The following is a 21,311-nucleotide window of genomic DNA, read 5'->3' on the forward strand; positions in this document are numbered from 1 at the left end:
AGATTTTCAACACGAGAAGATAAATTTCGTATCTCCAAGCGCCCATGTAATATTCTGTTTATTATATAATTATCAATGAAGTATGTTTTGGCTTTTTCAGGCAATTCTTTCCGATTATTTTTGAATAGCCATCGCAATGGTGTTATCTTCACACGTGAAAATAACATGTTATTTTCACGTGTGAAGATATCAATTTTTCGAAATAGAGAAAAATAGATATTTCATTGGTAATTATATAATAAATATTTATAATACCATGATAATATCTAATAATGCAATAATAGTATTACCTTTTCTAGTATGTATCTACAGGCTAATCTGATTTGCGCGTGGCGAACATAGAACGCTACAATAGAAGCATCATTGCCATAGGTGTGCAGATAATACAGACACTCGTCAAACCGCTTGCTGTCGAGAACGCTTCCATGGGATACATTCTGATTTATGAGAAAAGAAGTGTATCAGGTTGGTGGGGGTACTTAAAATGTCTTGTTTGTTGTTGTGGTTTTGTAGCAGCACAACGTGCGAGACAATGATCCATGGTGATGGTTATGGTGGTGATGATAATTACGAGATAACGATGGTGGTGATGATGCTATTGCTGACGATTCTTTATGATGACTGATGATGATGATAATGGTGGTGGTGGTGGTGATGAAGATGATGACGATGATTGTGATGATGATGGTGGTGGTGATAATGATAGTGGTGATAAATGATAGTGATGATGACGATGATCGTAATGATGATAATAACAATGATGGTGATACTGATGATGATGATGATGACAATGATTGTGATGATGACAACGATGATGGTGGTTATAGTAATGATGATGCTGTAGCTGAACGTCCTCATGACACATGATAACAAGGATGATGCTGATGATGGTGATGATAACAATGTTGATATTGATGATGGTGGTGCTGTTGCTCACAATGCATGATAATGATGGTGATGATAATAATGTGCACTTTCTGGGTTATCTATTCTGTTCCACTAACCTTGGCGTGTTCAGCAAGACAATGGAGTGGTGACAAAAGTTCGTTTGTCGTCTGAAAACATGTGGAAGATAACATTAAACATTGATTCTTATAGTACCGATAATACCTGGAAACATTACCTGAGGAAATGAGATGAGAGGAGAGTGTTGTAAAATATCCAATACTTTATCCAGGAACTGGGAGTTTTGTTGCTGCTTTCCTTCATTTGGCTGAAGAAGAACGAAAATTATAGCAACTCGATATTATGAACGCGACAGACAGATGGATATACAGACAGATTGACAGCTAGACAGACAGACAAACAGCGGTAATCTCTGTTAGCTATGTACTCTAGCTATGTAGTAATATGTAGCTATGTATTCATTCTATGCAGTTAAGTTTTTTTAATTTCATTTATTCCTCATTCGCTCGTTCATTCGTTTGTCCATTTCTTCTATTCCTTCCTTCCTTCCTTCCTTCCCTCCCTCCCTCCCTCCCTCCCTCCTTCCTTCTTTCTTACTTACCTTCATACATTTGGCAAACTTGTCTCTAGCAAAGGCCAGATCACCAGCCTTTAAACAGGCAAAGCCAGCAGCAGCCCAGACACCAGAGGGGTCCAGACCACATTTGGTTGATACCTCCATGGCAAGGGTGAGACGTTCATCTTCTATGAAACGATCACGAAGACGCCTAGGTTGACAGGAAGAATAAATGAATGGATGGGTTAGTTGATGGATGGATGGACGGTTGCACATGAAAAGACAAATGAATATGGAAAAAAATCCAAACCAAGAATCTTATTCAAGAGGATGACACGTGGTCTGCAATGGGAAAACATTACAGCCTAGGTAAAATGGTGTGTAGGTCCTTTACATCAAACAGTCAGACGCTGATATTGTTGAAATAGGATGGGATGGGATGGGATGGATGAGATGGGATAGGATGGGGTGGATGTATGGGATAAGATGGGATAAATAAATAAAACGGGATAGCATGAAATGGATGGATGGATGGATGGATGGAGGGAGGGATGGATGGAGGGAGGGATGGATGGGTGACTAGATAGATGGGTGGATGGATGGGATGGATGAATGGTAAGAGTGCATGGATTGAAGGATAAATAGATGGGATGGATGGGATTGAAGGATAGATGGATGGATGGGGATTGTTGATGGATGGATTGAGTGTAAAAATTACCTGGCAGAGTCAGGACGTATCAGGTCCTGTAACGAAGGAATGTCTCCACAATTTGATTCCGCAAGGAACTTCATCAGTTCCACGTGGCCGAGATACCTGAATCAACCAAAAAAAACACACAACCAAAATATCCAATCATATATAATTTTGAAGAGATAACTAGCTAAAACCTAGAGTGTGAGCTGCGTCGGTGTTTCTAATGAAACAGTAATGATAAAAAGGATAAATTACACACCGTGAAAAAATGAAAAAACTTACTGACGTTTTGGACGCTAGTCCTTCGTCGGAGTAAAAGAGGGTCATTCATTGTGATTACAGTACATTAAGACTTACGTGTCACACAACTCGACTCCTTGTGTCTCGCCTGCTTTGATCATTTTGAGTTTGGCGTTGAAGAGTAAATATCGAATCATGCTGTTCAAAATGAATATGAAAAAATAAAAATGTAATTTGACATCCCAAACAGTGGCTAGGGGAATCGCTGCAATGCACATTTCAAGTTACATTCCTGCGCTACCTCGAATAGTTTTACCAGAGTAACAGAACACTTTAGTTTTGGTGTATAAATGTTTTTCCATTTCGGACCACGTGTCATTCTCTTGAGAATAAGATTCTTTGTTTGAGTTTTATCCATATTCATGTGTCTTCTCATGCGCAACAGCAAACGAAGAAATGATACTTTAGAGATTGCAACGTGGTTTGAAATGGGAAAACATTACGCCGAAGGTAAAGATGTCTGTTAGCCATTCCGAGGTTGAGGAACAAGACTGGGTCGAGTTGGCATTGCAGTGCATCGTGGGACGGTTTCAGGGGACATCGACCGAGTCCCCCCCAACCCCCTAGAATTGCAGCAGGGAGCACGCGCTGATTCCAGAGGAACCCTATCAGTACTTTATTTGCAAAAACCTGATAAAAGTAAAACTACCTGAACATTAAATTACGAGTACATATTGCGCACGCGCGCCCAGTTACCTGATAATAAGATTATGGTCCACCTCTTCGTTCCTCACCCCTGGTCTTATAGCTACGAGTTTCTTCGATAACGTGTTGCAGAGATCCAGTAGAAGGCGACCACAGACCGAGTTATCGCTGTGAAGGTCTAGGATGGCGATACACAGAGACGAGCTGGGGGCCTGCGAAACAAAAAAGTTACTTAAAAATTGTTGGACGAGTTGCCATAAAAAATGTTTGACAATTTGTGCCGTGACAATGATGGTACCATGTTGAAGATTTCTGCTTAGGAGATAAGTGGTTTCTGAATCCTGGTGCGCCCCTGGTTGATTAGACGTTTAATAGCACGGTTATTGTATGGGTAGGAAACATACAGCACGTAGATTGTATGATATGGCATAACATCGAAATGGCTTCCCATAAAAATGGTTATCGTATGCGTGGGAAACATATGGTACTGACTTAAAGCATGTACATGGTACGATATAGCATAACATCGAAGTGGCTTCCCATAAGAATGGTTATCGTATGCGTGGGAAACATACGGTACTGACTTAAAGCATGTACATGGTACGATATGGCATAACATCGAAATGGCTTCCCATAAGAATGGTTATCGTATGCGTGGGAAACGTACTGTACTGACTTCAGCACGTACAAGTTACGTTATGCCGTACCATGCCGATGGCTTCCAATGGTCTTCCGGTATTTTATCCAGTCACAACGCATAGTTACAGCCGGTCAAGATAGGATGTCAAGATACCGTGCGGCTACACTACGGCTACCAATTTGTCCTATCTGTTGTGAATAACATAACATAAAAGATAGGTCCTAGTTCATGACGTCGTGTTTTATTGAGGATCGAGTCAGAATACGCTTGCGCGCGTTATGACAGTGTTAACAATGATCAATTAACATATTAGAACACAGGTAGCCCAAGCGAGCGATATTTATGACACTATCGTTTCCCGCTCATACGAAAACCCCTCTAAATGAATACCAAGATGACTGAGGTCGGAAATTAATTTTTCCAAATTTAATTCCAAAGGTCTTTCGCCCGGAATAACCTCGTTCCCAAGCACTATAACTTATCTATATTTCTATATCTAAATGAATACCGTATCGTTACCATTCCGTGCCGTGCCGTGGAAAGAAAGCATTCCACAGAGTGACGGCACTAACTTTATGTGAAAGAACATAGGAAATCGAAAGTGCAAGACATTTTCATCCAAGTTTTTTTACCTGTTCGTAGTAAAACTCGTCTCGTACGGACAGATTGTTCTCTGGCTCCAGAGTTAATTTCCATTTATTGACAACTATAGGGTCTGCTTGAGCCTCGGCGACGTAAGCACCGGTATAGCTACCAACCACGCTGTCCTGCGCCACGCTTCTCTCCAGGGAACCAACACCTCCTTATATGGGCATTAATCACAAATGATTTGTTAGTTAACATTAAGTGCCAAGTCTTAACTTGGATAAGAAGAATAATAACACAGGGAGCCCAGAAGTAAAGTGACTGGGACGTACCTGGACGCGCAGGGCTTTTGGAGGCTGGAGAAGTGTGGGCGGTTTCTACTTGTTCTTTATGCAGCCTTAGGAAAAAATTACATTGGATAATATTGATATCACTATAATCATCATCATTATTCATCATTAGCATCACATCCATGATCATCATCATTATGCATCTTAGTATCAACACCAACTTCAAGCATCATCATCATATCCATCCATCCATCATCACCATGATTCCCTAAAGCTTGGAAATCACTATCTTTATACACCATTATCGTATCCAAAAGCTGGGCAATTAAAAAAAATATGACATGGTTCAGACAGACTAGTAGTACCCTGGGTGCCAGAGGTTGTGTGGGGCTTGGGGGCGAGAGAGAGAGAGAGAGGGAGGAGGGGGCCGGCACCCAGGGTAGACTAGTAGCGTACGGTGTAGTTAATGACTTACTTCTTATCGTAGAAGTGTTCATAGCACGTGTTACACACGCGCACCGGTGTCTTACCAAAACCCTGTACAACACAACTATGCTTGGAGCACGTGCCACACACTACACGACCACAACGACGACAATGATGACGACGATTAAACTGGAAGAAACAACAGGAGAGGGGTGGGTGAGATTATTGATAACGAGCTATAGAATCAGTACTCTCTGGTTGTTAGCACATGACGGGCAGTGTTTGCCTGTCATTGTAGTCTGGTAATGAGATTCATGAGATTCATTCAGCTGATTGATACCAAGCAATAGAATACTCTCTGGTTGATAGCACATGACGGGCAGTGTTTGCTTGTCATTGTAGTCTGGTAATGAGATTCATGAGATTCATTCAGCTGATTGATACCAAGCAATAGAATACTCTCTGGTTGATAGCACATGACGGGGAGTGTTTGCCTGTCATTGTAGGCTGGTAATGAGATTTATTCAGTTGTTTGATAACGTCAAGCAATACAATAGAACTTTATATTTGTATTACAAATGAATATACACACTTTAAAATAAAAACTGCTAACTCACCATACCAAAGGGCTCCTTACATATGATACAGTCAAGAACTTGAGCGTCTGGCATCCATTCTTCCTTGCGCGGAGGAATGGCCGGAGGAACATACGATGGCTGACCAGTCCTTCTGAGGGTGTCCGCGGTAATCGACGATACCGATCGTTGCAAGCTGCCACGCCCATATTCTTGGTTCGCTATCTTGTCCTTCAAGATGTCTTTATTTGGATTTGGTGTCTCACGGCCTGAGATTGGTATTGGGGTGTGACGACCTCCGAAGCTTGTTGCGGAAGGCGTTGGCGATGAGGGAGGAGTGGGTTGAAACACTTGAGACCCGGTTGGGATTTCTGAAAAAACCAAAATAGATGGTTTATGTTAATGTTAAATAGTCACCATCATCAGAGATGGGTACACTTGAAAGTCGGTAAAACAGTGGTGAAAAAAGTCATTTTAGAAGGCAGAAAATTAGAAGCTCTTTACTCTGAGGAACTGATGTTTTTCTCTCGTTCAAAATGGAAGTCGGATGATCCAGCCATTCAGCATGGCCAACGTCACGAGATGGTCCAAAACTTCTATTGTGGGGAACCGTAACAAATAGTTTTCATTTAGGCGGGAAACATGCGATACTGACTTATAGCAGGTACATGGTACGACATGTCGTAACACTAAAATGGCTTCCCATACGAATGGTTGTCGCATGAGTGGGAAACATACGGTACTGACCTACAGCACGTACACGGTACGACGTGCCGTAACATTGAAATGGCTTCACATTGTTTTCAAGCAATTCATCCAATCACAAGACGTAGTTACGGCTACGCTAAGATACAGTGTAAATACAATTTTATCGTATCATTTCCCACTCGAAAACTGCTCTTAGGTTCATTGAAACTTGTTTACCTTGTCTATTCTCTGCTTGCACGACTTGAAACTCCAGCGCCTTTGCAGCGTATCGAGCAAGGAGGCCATCAAATACCTTAACAGTACACCCATGACGCCTTGCACCTTCATCGTCGTCATTTTCCTCTCCCATTAAAGCTAGGTCAACTTGAAGGCGGTTAAACACGCGCGCTGCCCACTCAACTTTCAGGTTCATGAGAAGCTGTTCGAGCAGTAAGTTGGGCCTGGAGAAATAACGAAAACAATGAGACTCGACAAGGAATGCGAACAAAGGCAATCCCTTTTACAGTTCCCGGCGCCATCTTGAAAGGTAGCCGTGCCTTTGCATCGAAGCGAGACGAACGTTCAGCTTGAAATGATTGAGACCTTTTTTTAACACTTTGGACAATTATTCACATGTCTCTATCATTGCAAGCTCACCGTTCGTCTCGCTTCGATGCAAAGGCACCTTTCAAGATGGCGCAGGCAACTGTGAAGGGGACTATTTGCACGATGGTGTCATTTTACTACCACTTCCAAAATGCTTCGGGACTTTTTTTCTTATTCAAATTTGTATTTTCTGGTGAGAATAGAACTCTATTTTTATGCAAAAAATTGTACAGAAAGTTTCTGTTGTTTGGTAGGCCAATATGGCTGCCTTATCACGTGAGCGAAAACGCTCTAAAATTCAGCCGACTACTAACCGAGACACTAGATGTTCATATGCTGGCCTAGCCATATCTGGTATACACAGTAGTGCCTTGGCACCCATCTTTGTCAGAAGTAGTTCTTCAATCCTGATGGGGGAGAGGTGGGGACGTAGATTGGTCAACATGAACTGGATGATGAAGAGGGTCTGACTGACGTGAAGGTTTTGTTGCAGTAAAGAATCACAGACTTCTAAGGCCATGTGCTGTTCCTGGATACCTTCGAGGATGCGGTACGCCTTCATGGTGTCTTCTGGGCTGCTTTCTAGTAGGTGTTTGAGATGGCTTTCTTTGATGGCCTGAAATACAACAAACAAACAAACCCAAATTTATCGCTAATCAACAACGAGAAAGTACATCAGTGGCGCACCTCAACGGGATCGAACTGAAAGCATGTGAAGGCGCCTCTAGCAGTCGCTATACAATCCATGTATGACTCCGGAGCACAGCTCTAGCCAGTTTGAATTAGTTAGAGGTGGTTAAACGTTGGGATAAGGTAAAAAAAGTTGTCATTTTGGATTTGTCCATGAGTAAGCGGCCTAGGAACACAGCGTTGAGTAAAAAAATAGAACACAGGAAAAAGGAGTTGAATCTACACATTAAGGTGAGAAGCTTATGCGCAATCTCCACCAACAGGACGCCCTAGAGTAGGGGTGTGTGGAAGTGAAATCCTGGATTTTGTCCTTAAATATCTTCAAAACTAATAGGCAAATAGCAAACAAGACTGCACTGTTTGTTCGTATGTTTGCTAAACAACGTGTTTGTGTATAGAAATCATGGTTACTACGAACAATTAACCAGTATCGAACATGTTCAGTATGTTGTGGGGCAAGACAATAGATAATTTTCTCCTTTAGGCCATGAAATGTCTTGTCCTACAACATGCCTGCTGTAAAACAACTTCTATTGATTTGACTGTGGAAGCTGTTGAGAACGATGGGCAAAAGAGGGTCCGAAGGGGGAGGTTAGGGGGTTTTTATTGTCTCTGTTTTATAATTCTAATTGTCGTTACCTTATGAAATTCGTGCGGCAGCGCATGCATCTCGGCCCAGTCCGCCGCCAGGTCGTACTGTTGTATAGACAACAAGAAATTCATCACGTGATCAGGTTCTTCAGGAGTAGCGACTGCCACGCCCTGCCACTGTGTCAAGAGCGCGAAGGAATTGGCGTTAGGTGTCTTGTACTGATGAGTCTTGGCACAACTAGCAATCTGAGTTAAGAATAAAAGACGCCATGTCATTGGTTAGTACTAATAAACTCTGTGATTGGTCAATATTTTGCCACGTGTTGGTTACCAGATTTAAAAAAGATAACAGTAAAAAAACCTGCTTTTTGATTGTCTAAAGCACCTCTTCTGTTAGGTAGGGTTTTGTTTTACTGTTTACTGCCTTTTCCCCCACATACCCCCGTGCGCCTTGTTGTTTTTTTTTTACATCATGTCCGCGCCGTGCGCCTTGTTTTTTTTTTTCACAGTCACATACCCCTACTCTAGGGCGTCCTGTTGGTGGAGGTTGCGCATAAGCTTCTCACCTTAATGTGTAGATTCAACTCCTTTTTCCTATGTTCTAATTCTTTTCTCAACGCGGTGTTCCTAGGTGACCGACTCATGGCCAAATTCAAAATGTCTGAAGCATCTTTAGCCTTATACTCTCTCATCTTGCTCAACACGAGCTGCGCCAAGTGATCACTATCCTTAATCTGCGCCAGCAGACTCCAAGGTTTCTTCTTCCACTTATGAGTAAACCCAATCGACGGCACGTTCAAATCACTTAACACCGCATCTATTCTCTTGACAAACATGCTACTCAGCCCTCCCCTGCTTAGAACCGCTGATGTCAATAAGAAATCTACCGGTTTCGACCCACTGCCGTCTCCATGGAAACACGAGGTGTTGATTAATTCAAGAAGAATGTCGAAGTTGCCTTGCCTAAGGTAGTAGTCACTAGACTCTTGACATGCGTACTGCTGCTCACACGCATCTTCGGCTGACAGCGCTAAAGAAGAGAGATAAATCTGCGGAGATGAATCATCGAGGTCCTCGCGGGAAACTCTCGAGTCAAGACGAACAAATTCATAGCTACCAGTCACAGAGTCGCTCTCTACTGCGGCTCCCACGAGTAGTTCAGATAAGCAGTAGAAGCGAGCGGCGAGATAACGCTGAAGAGTCGGGAACGATGCGGTTCGTTTAAGGATAGAGCTGAAAACCGATTCGTTTGAGATGTTGGGTTTGTCTTGAGCATCTGACTGCGCCTCGGGTGCTTTTTCTTTAGTGATTACTTCATGGCTTGGACTTCTGGACTTCGGCTCATTTCTCGACTCACAAACGAGTTCCACTAGCGTGAACATCAAAGGAGATGTCTTTTGAAGGTATTCTAATGTTGCTTTATTAGGACTGAATCGTCCCCTCGTATCTAAAGACTTCAAAGACGAAGTACTGTACTCCATACTAAGGTAAAGACTGTCAGGTACAGAGCTCGACCGCTGGAAATTCGAACTAGAATCAGAATGATCCAGAGATGAGATCTCGAATTTGTAACCAAAGGTCCAGCAATATGGTCGATAGGTGACCTCTTTGATCCCTGCGAGGACAGCATGGAGCTGATTGGCTGTGTTTGGGAGGAGAAATGGTTCTAATTGGAGGAGGAAGGTGATGTCTGGTTCCTGTGAGGATTGACTTTGGGTGAGGTCGAGTTCGTTGAGAGAACCTTGGTGGAAGTCATTCTTGTACCAAGAAAGGTATTCAGGTAGTAAGACCTAATGAAACATCAAAGAAAATTCCTTCATCTATTCATCCATCGATTTGTCCCATCCCATTTTATCTATCCCATCAGTTTTCCTTCACATCCCATCTCAACTATATCAGCATGTGACTGTTTGATGCAAAGGACCCATAGACCTCTTCGGCTTGGTGTAATGTTTTCTGATTTCAGACCACGTGTCATTCCCTTGAGAATAATATTCTTTATTTGAGTTGTATCTATTCACGTGCCTTCTCGTGTGTAACCGGGCGCAAGCGTTAAACAAAGAAATAATACTTTAGGGAATGAAACGTGCTCTGAAATATAAAAAAAATACACACAAGGCAAAAGGGTCCATTGAGATATTTTTACTCCACTTCCCATTTCTACTTCACTTCCCATTTTTACTCCAATTCCCATTTTTACTCCACTTCTCATTTATACCCACAATTATTCACTGTTCTTAACGGTGACGCGGTTACCTTTCCAGAAGCGACGTCGATTGTGATTCGAGGATTGATGTACGTCACCACGGCGTCGTTTAATTGGGCGTCCAAACCATTGACGTCATACACCTGCGAAAACGGAAATAATGTGACTAAAAGAGAATATCGTATGTTTTCTATCGGTATACTGATCTACCCCTTCCCCTCCCCACGTCAAAAAGCGACTTCGATACCCCGATTGACTACTGGGTGAGTTTGCAACATTAGGGCACACTGTGGAACTTCGGTACAAACCTGGAGATCTGGGGAGGAAATGCAGCCATCACAGATGGCAAATATCAGTCTTTTCTCGGGATTGGTCAGTTTGTACTTCCTTTTTGGGTCATCTGCGGGACGTTCTGTGTAGAAACGAAAATATTTGGTTGTCTTTGATGACTATGATGTATGATGATGATGATGATGATGATGTATGATGATGATGTATGATGATGATGATGTATGATGATGATGATGTATGATGATGCATGACGATGATGATGTATGATGATGATGATGTATGATGATGATGATGTATGATGATGTATGATGATGATGATGTATGATGATGCATGATGATGATGATGTATGATGATGATGTATGATGATGATGATGATGTATGATGATGAATGATGATGATGTTGTATGATGATGATGTATGATGATGATGATGTATGATGATGATGATGCATGATGATGATGATGCATGATGATGATGATGTATGATGATGATGTATGATGATGATGTATGATGATGATGATGCATGATGATGATGATGTATGATGATGCATGATGATGATGATGTATGATGATGCATGATGATGATGATGATGTATGATGATGATGATGATGTATGATGATGCATGATAATGATGATGTATGATGATGCATTATGATGATGATGATGATGTATGATGATGCATGATGATGATGATGATGTATGATGATGATGATCATGTATGATGATGATGTATGATAGTGATGATGATGATGTATTAGATGATGATGAAGTATGATGATGATAATGCATGACATAATGATGCATGTACGATGATAATACATGATAATGTATGATGATGATGTATAATGTTGATGAGGTATGATGATGATAATGTATGATAGTAAAGATGATGGTGAATGGTTAAAATACATGAATATTGCACAAATGATAATGGTATATTAATAAATGATAATGGCAGCGACCACTCACCGGGGTAGCACAACTGAATTGCTGGCCCGAACATTGCCGGTGGTTGCATGCCAGAGCGGAGAATCACGAAGAGTATGTCAAAAGCGCTGAAAAAGAAAAAGAGATTTAAAAAATCAGACATAGACCTCCTCGGGATTTTCTCCCATTTCAGAGCACTTGTCATTCCCTTGAGCATCATTTCTGTGTTTGACGGTCACGTATGAGAAGACACATGGATATGGATACGACTAAACTCTCAGAGAGTTCAGAGAAGGATTTCGTAGTAGACACCAACCTTGTGGGTCCAATCTGGCCAATATCATAACAGTTATGCTTGAGGAAAGAAATCCTATCCAGTGCTGAAACACGTCTTGGTTTGTCCAGGTCCTCGACATCACAGCTCAGACTAGTGATTGACAGCCGACTAAGTGACCCATGTCGGGTCAAGGTGAACTTTGGGTCCCAGTCTTCTCCATCGTCACTCTTGGAAAAGTGGACGAGAGAGGCATGGGCGAATAAGAGGTTGAGGACGTTAATGAAGAAACATATTTTAGATTCATTTGTTTGAAGAAGATCCAAGTCAATTTTTTTAAGTTCGCTTGTTCCTTGAATGACTGCATGAAATTCTGGGGATTTTGTTATTACAGCCGCTGACCGGGCGTCGACCAGTCCTTCATTGTTTTTTGCTACATCTGAAACGAAGAAATGTTTTAAGTAAAGTAAAAATCTTCGTATTAGAGGGAGCTTTGTATGACTGGAAAATATTGCAGTAACAAAGTGTCAGCTTGTGCTTCGTGATTGGCTCAACGGATGTCACTAGTACGCTTACTCCCACTCTCTTACGAAACGGATTTTAGCGTTGTCGTGGTAACCAGCACGGCTTACCTGTGAGTAGGTCGATCATTTTGGTCAGCAGCTCCTTGGCCACGAGGTTCGGCTCCCTTGCTTTCTCCAACCACTGACTCCCATGATTAAGTACTGTGGGCTCAGAAGAGGGCCAACGAAATACTGTCAATGAATAGAAAAGACATCAGTTATTACTTCGTATTTGTTGAAATGACAACCCCCAAGACGATAAGTGACTCTTTTTCCTTCCTCTGCAAAACCAACAAACTCGCCGATCTGTGAGTTAACTCAGCACTGACTTAGATCAGCCCAGAGGTTGTTTCAGGGTTCCATCTATGAGTTAGCCATGCCCTGACTTTGATCATCCCAGAGGTTGTTTCAGGGTTTAATCTGTGAGTTGGCCATGCCCCGACTTAGATCAGCCCAGAGGTTGTTTCAGGGTTCTATCTGTGAGTCAGCCGTGCCCTAACTTTGATCAGCCCAGAAGTTGTTTCAGGGTTTAATCTGTGAGTTAGCTGTGCCCTGACTTAGATCAGCCCAGAGGTTGTTTCAGGGTTCTATCGTCTATTCTATCCAATTCTCAGGAGATTGGAATTCCGTTTTATTTTGTCCATTAAATTGAGCTGCTTTGACGTCGCATGCAAGGGGTCTATTTGAGCCTACCTTTGCTGTTGCCCGACCCACTTGCTGGTATGTGCGGACAACAGTTGTGTACTATGACTTTCACAAGGTTAATATTTAACTGTTTACAGATTCCTTCCAGCCTAAAGAAAATGTAACCAAGGTCACGTTAAGACAATGGCAGTGCTAGAGTTTCCAGTTTTCCTCCCTCCATAAAAACCAACATCTGAGTTGAGTGTGGTGTGGTGTGGTGTAACGTGGAGTAATGTGGTGTGGTGTAATTTGGTGTGCTGTAATGTGGTGTGATGTGGTGTGGTTATTGTGGTGTGGAGTAATGTGGCGTGGTGTGGTGTAATTTGGTGTGCTGTAATGTGGTGTAATGTGGTGTGGTGTAATGTGGTGTGGTGTAATTTGGTGTGCTGTAATGTGGTGTGATGTGGTGTGGTTATTGTGGTGTGGAGTAATGTGGTGTGGTGTGGTGTAATTTGGTGTGCTGTAATGTGGTGTAATGTGGTGTGGTGTAATGTGGTGTGGTGTAATTTGGTGTGCTGTAATGTGGTGTGATGTGGTGTGGTTATTGTGTTGTGGAGTGATGCGGTGTGGTGTGCTGTAATTTGGTGTGCTGTAATGTGGCGTGGATAATGTGGTGTGGTGTAATGTGGTGTGGTGTAATTTGGTGTGCTGTAATGTGGTGTGATGTGGTGTGGTTATTGTGGTGTAGAGTAATGTGGTGTGGTGTGGTGTAATTTGGTGTGCTGTAATGTGGTGTGGATAATGTGGTGTGGTGTAATGTGGTGTGGTGTAATTTGGTGTTCTGTAATGTGGTGTGATGTGGTGTGGTTATTGTGGTGTGGAGTAATGTGGTGTGGTGTGGTGCGGTGCGGTGTGGTGAGGTGAGGTGTGGTATGGTGCGGTGTGATGTGGTATCGTGTCGTAAATAAAGTGAACGTAGAGGTAGTCCTTATGGAGTGAACCATACGGAAGAGTTGAACTTTCCCAAATTTGCTTGACTGATCACAAAACATTGGTGTCCTTACCTTTTAGGGGAGACGCTTCTCTCGAACATTGGTTTCCCCAGCGTCTCTGCTATGCCCTTGTTTAACACGACAAAAGGATTTGATGCCTTCATCAAGACGCCTCGATTCTTCTCAGGGCTGTCCATAACGCCTGGTAAGTCTGATCAAGAAAGAAGGAAATTGAAAAAGAGTGTGAATTTGGAGGGTTAGAAGCGGAGGTGAATTTCCACCATACATTTTTAATGTGTTATTTTTAGTGAAGTAGAATTTCTAAACTCTTTGGAGGTACGCCGGAGGATGGGGGATTGTGCTTGATTATCTCTGTAAGTGACATTGAAGCCGAATGTTGCAAAGTCCACATGAGATTTTTTTTTTCTTATGCAAACTCGCCATTTATCCCCCATATTAAGAAAAGAGAGAACGTTCTTTTAACACTTTTAAGTTAGACCTTATAGACGCGGTCACGTTCAAAATTCACGAGGGATGAAAAATGTATCTCTGAGTGACGTTATTGCGACTAGAATGTAGGAAAGCTCACTTCAGAGGACTTCAGAGAGATAAATTTATCCTAATGCAAATTCGTCATTTATTCTTAAAATTCCCCTAGAAAATAGTTTCATAAGACATTTCCAAAACTATTTGAGAAGAAAGAACGCGCTTTTTATACTTTTGAGTAGGAGCTCTTGAACTCGCTTCTAAAATTCATGTGGGATGAATAAATTATCTCTTTGAGTGACGTCGAAGCCAATAAAATGTTGCAAAGCTCACTTCAGAGAGATAAATATATTTTTTTCTCGTGCAAATTCGTCATTTATCCTTCAAATTGTTCTAGAAATGGTTTTTTAAATGTAAGTTCTTATTTTCTAAGTCATTTTTAAAACCATTTATAAGGAAAGAACGCACTTTTTACACTTTTTTGTTTGAGCTCTTGAACTCGCTTCTAAATTCATGTGGGATGAATAAATTATCTCTTTGAGTGACGTCGAAGCCAATAAAATGTTGTAAAGCTCACTTCAGAGAGATAAATATATTTTTTCCTCATGCAAATTCGTTTTTTATCCTCAACGAATGGTTTTTTAAAACTAAGTTGTAATTTTTGAGACATTTCCAAAACCATTTGTAGAGAAAGAACGCAATTTTTACACTTTTGAGTTGCAGCTTTGCAATTGTAACTCTTGAACTAGCTTCAAAATTCATGTAGAATAAATTATCTCCGTGAGTGACGTTAAAGCCAAAAAGTCTTGCAAAGCTCACTTGAGATAATATTAAAAAATTCTCATGCAAATTCGTTATTTATCCTTCAAATTGCTCTAGAATTTGGTTTATAAATGTTTCGGCGTGTAAAATATGTATTACGCTAACTTTTCCAATTAGTGTTTAATTTACGGTTTAAAAGTAACACTCACCATCTGGTTTGGTTTGCCAATGGAGTAAGAGAGTAGCAAGAGTGTCAACATGATATACCAAAGTTCTTAAATAATCTAATCTCTCCTGACTTCTAAAACTTTCCCCTCCTAAAACGTCATCAACACCAGTTGTACAGTCAAAAGACTTCTGTAATTCTGTTAAAGCAACGCGTACAGCAAGAGACTTCTCGACTAACTTGAACGACGTCAAAGAGCCAGAGCTTTTTACTTTAGTTTTTTTACGCCGAGTAGCAACCTCTTCTACTCGAGCGATAACAGTGTCGCCTTCTTCTAAAGCTTGTTCCATGTTCTTCAGCGATTCATTTTGTTCTTTTGTTCTCTTCCTAGATGTCTTTCTGGATTGGTACTGGATTGGTCGAGTGCTGGACAAAAGGTCGATGAGATTTGGCTTTTGTGAGAGTAGGATCGTGAGCTTTGTCTTTGGTTTATCGTCTGGTTGGAGCAAGAGCTGGGAAAGGTCTGAAAGCATACTGACTACACCAACTAGACAGCTATCGTGCTTGGATGAACCATCTTCTTCTGAAAATAAAGGAAAACTTTACAATGAGATAAGTGGTAAAAAAGAAATGTTTAATGAATTCCTTTTTTGATGTCAGTCCTAACAGAAGTGTCCGTAAAACCCGCACCACTTTTTTCATGAAAATTTATTTATCAACTTTTATTTACCGTTAAACAAAGGAATGATACTCTAGGGAATGAAACGTGGTCTGAAATTGGTACTACACCAAAGGCAAAGCGGCTTATTATGACGACCAAGTACATCACTCGTGAATCCTACCACGTGACCTTCTTACCTTGTACGAGTCTGCTATTCGCTGTTTCAACAAGACTTTTACACATCTCCCACGAGACATTGGCAGTGCAAGCCAAGTCCAAACAAACCATAACTGGAATTAACTGGGGAGACACGAATCTGTAAAACAAAGATTTCTTGATGGCTTCTTCCTCACAGTCAACATCTGGCAACAAAATGCAGGCAAGATTCGGTGACGTCAGTAACTCGTCAATCAGGTTTGACACAACCGATGACGTCACGCCTGAAGCTGCTGCCATGGCAACCGCGCCTAATGTTCGTGACGGGGCTGAGCTTCGGCGGGAGAGACTTTGGCGCGCTTTTGGTTGAAGCTTGGTGAGCTCTTTGAACGCACTGGAATATTTTTCAGCGAAGATGGCGGCTTGGGCACTGGGCTTGGAGTGCATTTCGAACATCTTGATGACTTGCTGAGCTCGGTCGTAGCTGTCTTTGCGCATACACATGAAGATGAGGGTTTCAGGAGAAGATAACATGCGTGCTACAGTGCTTTCATCCTTTACTACGAGGCCTGCTTCCGACACTGATCCTCTTCTGGTTTGTTTTGGTCTTTTGGAACGCTTTTGTCGAACCTTGGTTCTTCCGGTGTTGTCTTCAGTGCCTTCAAATGAAAAGAACAACAAAATGTTTAGGTTACTCAAAGCACTGTAGAGAGCTCCGAGTATCGAACCACAGCAGTGAACAGCGCACACAACACCGTGCTCACGGAGAGTGCTATGCACTTCAAAACTAAAATTAGCTGTTTTAATTTCAAGCAATTCAACCATCAGTAAATACCATTTCTTACCAGTTGTGAGTTCCTGGCTATGATACGAACTTGACTCCTCGGAGCGAGCATCCAAGTCCTCTTTCCGCTCAACATGATCGCCTTTTGGCTTCGCTGTAGACAAAATTGAAAATAATCCCACATTAGTTGATTCTATTAACATATGGATGATTCTTTCAAGTAAATTTGTAAAGAAAGCTTTAAAACCTTGAGCTCGTAGAGCGCGCTTAGAAAGAATAGGATTCAGTGGTCCTTGCTATTTTCCCGTCAATTTTCCAGGCATTTTCCAGGGGTTTGAGCACATACGCTATTGTTTTTACCTACATGTATAGTCAGCACCTTGTTACCAAAGGTGCTGCAGTGGCACATGTGTTTATGTACGTGTGTTTCTTGTCACGGGCCTTTTTGAAAGCAGGTGTATGTATAGTATATTTTATCTTAGATTTATAGTTAGATTTGTATTTATATTTAACTTTAAATCATATTGTAATTTGTATTTGTCAATGCTTCTGAAAAGCCCTGTAAAGGGATGAAGTAATAAAGTATGTAAAGTATGTAAAGTATATTAATAATAGCTATTTCTAAAAAACTAAAAGAAAACAGTGACAGAGTAAATGCATTTTCAAGCAAACTTACCATCTTTATCACCTTCTTCACCTGTACCTTCTTCATCTGATGCATACTCCGCCTTATCTTCCACTAGTTCTCTTCCTCGCTTCTGCTTGTACTTACGACTGACCTTCCTTGACTTTTCATTCCTTGGTACCTTGGTGGTATCTGTCCATGTAACGAGTTGATGCCTCCACTGGGCTTCTGTGATGTACTGGCCCAGCCTGGAAGCGCGTTGTTCTAAGGTACTGCTCGCTACAGATGAACGCAGCCAGTCTGGGCTGTCCCTGACGTCAGGTGTCCCTGTTACGTTAAAGAAAAATTGTAAACCATTTAGCAAACAAGGATGGTGTAAAGATGGCTTTTAAATTCCAATACATTTTTGGGAAAACCGCAAAAGGAAAGAAAGGAAATAGAAGGGAAATAACAAAGAGGAAAAATGAGGAAAGGAAGGAAAGGAGGTAGGTGGTAGGTAGGTAGGTGGGTAGGTAGGTGGGTAGGTAGGTGGTAGGTAGGTAGGTGGGTAGGTAAGTAGGTAGGTAGGTAGGAAGGTAGGTAGGAAGGTAGGTAGGAAGGTGGGTAGGTGGATGGGTGGGTAGGTAGGTAGGTAGGTGAGTAGAGAGGTAGGAGGGTGGGTGGGTAGGTGGGAAGGAATGAACAAAACCAATGAACAAAAGAAAGGACAAACAAAGGTGGTAAGAAAGAGGGAGAGAGAGAGAGAGGAAGGAAAGTGAAAGTAAGAAAGTTATATTGACATCAAAATATTACCTGATTTGTTTTGCTTTATTTTCGCAGTGTTCAGATCCATCAGACAATCTTTCAGCACATTCAAATACTCAGCTACTATCTCATCAGAAGCAATAAACCCTATCTTAGGCTCTTCATCATTCGTGTCTTCCCTATCCCCTGTCTGTGTGCATTTTACTTCTTTCTGCAAGCTCTCTTGTTTTCCTTCGTTCTTTTCCACAACAAGAGGAACCAAACCACGAATCCTCTGAACTCTATCAACACCAGAAATCTCGGTCATCCTCTTCACCCCTTCTTCTAAAGGAATTGGGTCTAAATCAGATTTATTACTCTGGAATAACTGCTTTTTACTCCCGCGAGAACCATGACGTGAATGTCCCTTGATCTTCGAGGGAGAATTTGGCGTAGAAGTTGAACCAGGAGGGATGAAGCTTCCTCGTTCTTGATCTTGAAAAGGGCTATAATGCCCAGAGTGCTCAGCAGCATTGAGATCTGGAGTGCTTGTAATACTAAGAAGACTTTCTACACTGCCTGTCAGACTAGTTGTTATGCTCTTCGTTTCATCATCTCCAGTGTCAAGATCATCACTGTCATGGTGTATCTTTTCCGAGTAAAGATCCTCGTACGTGGCAAACAGTAAGCTAAAAATATCTTCTAAAATCTCCACGCGGTAAGTCAAGGGATACACGTGTGTTAAATGTTCCCTGCCATCTTGTAGCTTCTTCAAAAGGACAGAGTTTTCGTTGGTTGTAGAGTCAGAGGAGTGGCAAATGTCAAGTTTGTTTGGCAAATGAAAAGCAACACCTTCCATAAAATTTTTTAAACCACAAAAACTGTGGTACAGAATAAGATCTCTTTGGACTTCCGGGTGAATGCACTTTGTTTCATCTTCACTTTGAACAAGAACAACCTCACTTCCAGTACAAGAGTCAGCTTCTGTTCCTTTGTAAGTAGCTCCTTGTGTTTTACATTTCCCTAAAATGGCCGGTGTGAAAACTGGTCTCTTTCTTAGAAGACTGAAAACCTCTTTCTCAGGCAGCTGTTCCAGGCTTATGGACTTGTGCAGAACGTGAAGAACAGAATGAGATTCAAGACCCTGGAACATATCACTTGCTTGTTGATGGTGAGTGGATCCTGACTCATTGGATGCAAGCAAAGTTCTAAATATGAAATCAATGTTTCATGTTATTTTGCTACAACTGTACCATATCAATGGGATTTCTATTTGCTTTGTTGTATGATGGCTCAGCACTTTCCTTTGTTCTAAGATATTTATTCTGATGTCTCCAGATACTGGACCATCTTTCCTGTAGTTGTTACTCATGTGATAACTAACCCCTTCCATAATCCAGTTGTAGTAATGACAAGACCACTCCTCCCCTTATCTGTCAAAATCAGTTCTATGATAATCCATCACATCCCTCCCCTACTGTATGTACCCATCCCCACCCCCTGGGGTTTACTGATATGTTAACCTACCCCTCCCATACTACTTACCCTGCTTTCTCCAAACACCACTTGACTAGTTGTACTTGATAAGCTAATTTTTGACAAGCTTGATACAGTAAAGGGTCACACAACTGGGCCTGGAAATATATAATCATGGCAGAATTAGTGACTGACAGATAAATATGTTTAATATGGGCTTAAAAGAATTACCTGACTATCCCAGAGAGCATCCAATAAGTGCCGAGCATTTTCACAGCTGTAACAATACGGCCACCCAAGAAGTAACACCAGGGGCTTTAGCAGCTTGAACTCTGGTGGATTCAACAGCTGAGTGACTTTATCAAAATCTCCATCTTTAATAAATAATAAAGCTGTTTCCTAAAAAAAAGATATGAAAAGACTCATCGGTAAACTACTGCTGGGAAAAGATTGTAATAAAGATGATAATAAAGATGATACAATAATGGTGATGCTGATATGATGATGATGTGAGGTTGATAAGGTGATGATAGCGAAGCTGGGTTATGACAATGATGCCGGCGTTGCAGCTGCTGCTGATGTTGATGATGATGGTCATGATGGTGATGAAGTTGATGATGATGATGCTGATGCTGACAATAATATTGAATTTCCATCAAGTTTTAAGAAAATAGGTAGGAGAACATCCTGAACTAAGCTGAAAGTCCTGGCAGGATTTTGAAATAATAGGAGATCATAGTATAACATTTTTTGTGTACCATTTAGTAGCTTTTCCAACGGAAGTGGAAACTGTCATAAAAGTCCATAAAAGATCAACATGCTACTGTACAATAAATGCCCATGTCCAAAATACAAGAAAGAAACAGAGGGAAGCCGCACCATAAGTGTCTGCTGTGCGAAAGAATGGAACAAATTAAATAAAAGTATCAAGGAATCCTCGTCGATCAGATTACAAATTTATATCTTAATTCAATTAAGTTTTATTACATTATTGAATACTAGTAGTATGATACTCTTAATATCTTATATTTCTTATACATTCATTATCTTTCATTTTTAAAATATTATATATATATATATTTATTTATTTATTCCTATCTATTAATTTAATATTTCTTTTTTATGCTTATTTCGAGGGCCACTAGTTTATCAGTACCTTGCGTATCTGTTATGTGTTTTACCCTCTTGAAATAAAGTTGATTATTATTATTATTGTTATTATTAATATTATTATAACTGCAATTTCAGATGACAATTATTATAAATAAAACTCCTTATTATTATCATTATTATTACTACTATTATTACTATTTTTTTGTATTATTATTACTATTATTATTACTATTATTAATATTATTACTATTATTATTACTATTTTTTAAATATTTTACAAATATGTTTT

General features: G+C 40.9%; 1 protein-coding gene across 1 annotated transcript in view; it reads right to left on the reverse strand.

The window, feature by feature from the left end:
- The window catches only part of LOC116287576 (zinc finger FYVE domain-containing protein 26), a 29,282-nt gene that overhangs the window by 4,029 nt on the left and 3,942 nt on the right, over positions 1–21,311 (reverse strand). Inside the window, exons 5-33 of the mRNA XM_031694265.2 lie at positions 20,141–20,308; positions 19,979–20,067; positions 18,503–19,641; positions 17,762–18,037; positions 17,147–17,239; positions 16,343–16,960; positions 15,528–16,067; positions 14,143–14,281; positions 13,148–13,248; positions 12,524–12,646; positions 11,934–12,330; positions 11,660–11,745; positions 10,706–10,809; positions 10,448–10,540; positions 8,758–9,981; positions 8,240–8,437; positions 7,225–7,526; positions 6,542–6,765; positions 5,660–5,988; positions 5,092–5,231; positions 4,659–4,723; positions 4,374–4,543; positions 3,153–3,313; positions 2,514–2,594; positions 2,181–2,276; positions 1,508–1,673; positions 1,124–1,213; positions 1,005–1,055; positions 291–437 (exon numbers count right to left, since the gene is read on the reverse strand). Coding sequence (XP_031550125.2) covers positions 291–437; positions 1,005–1,055; positions 1,124–1,213; positions 1,508–1,673; positions 2,181–2,276; positions 2,514–2,594; positions 3,153–3,313; positions 4,374–4,543; positions 4,659–4,723; positions 5,092–5,231; positions 5,660–5,988; positions 6,542–6,765; positions 7,225–7,526; positions 8,240–8,437; positions 8,758–9,981; positions 10,448–10,540; positions 10,706–10,809; positions 11,660–11,745; positions 11,934–12,330; positions 12,524–12,646; positions 13,148–13,248; positions 14,143–14,281; positions 15,528–16,067; positions 16,343–16,960; positions 17,147–17,239; positions 17,762–18,037; positions 18,503–19,641; positions 19,979–20,067; positions 20,141–20,308 — 7,410 coding nt within the window. The remainder of the gene's footprint in view (positions 1–290; positions 438–1,004; positions 1,056–1,123; positions 1,214–1,507; positions 1,674–2,180; positions 2,277–2,513; positions 2,595–3,152; positions 3,314–4,373; positions 4,544–4,658; positions 4,724–5,091; positions 5,232–5,659; positions 5,989–6,541; positions 6,766–7,224; positions 7,527–8,239; positions 8,438–8,757; positions 9,982–10,447; positions 10,541–10,705; positions 10,810–11,659; positions 11,746–11,933; positions 12,331–12,523; positions 12,647–13,147; positions 13,249–14,142; positions 14,282–15,527; positions 16,068–16,342; positions 16,961–17,146; positions 17,240–17,761; positions 18,038–18,502; positions 19,642–19,978; positions 20,068–20,140; positions 20,309–21,311) is intronic.

Source organism: Actinia tenebrosa, unplaced genomic scaffold (genome assembly GCF_029948245.1).
Source record: "Actinia tenebrosa isolate PJP-AT-01 unplaced genomic scaffold, QUT_ActTen_1.0 PGA_scaffold9__36_contigs__length_13948895, whole genome shotgun sequence".
Taxonomy (NCBI): Eukaryota; Metazoa; Cnidaria; class Anthozoa; order Actiniaria; family Actiniidae; genus Actinia; species Actinia tenebrosa.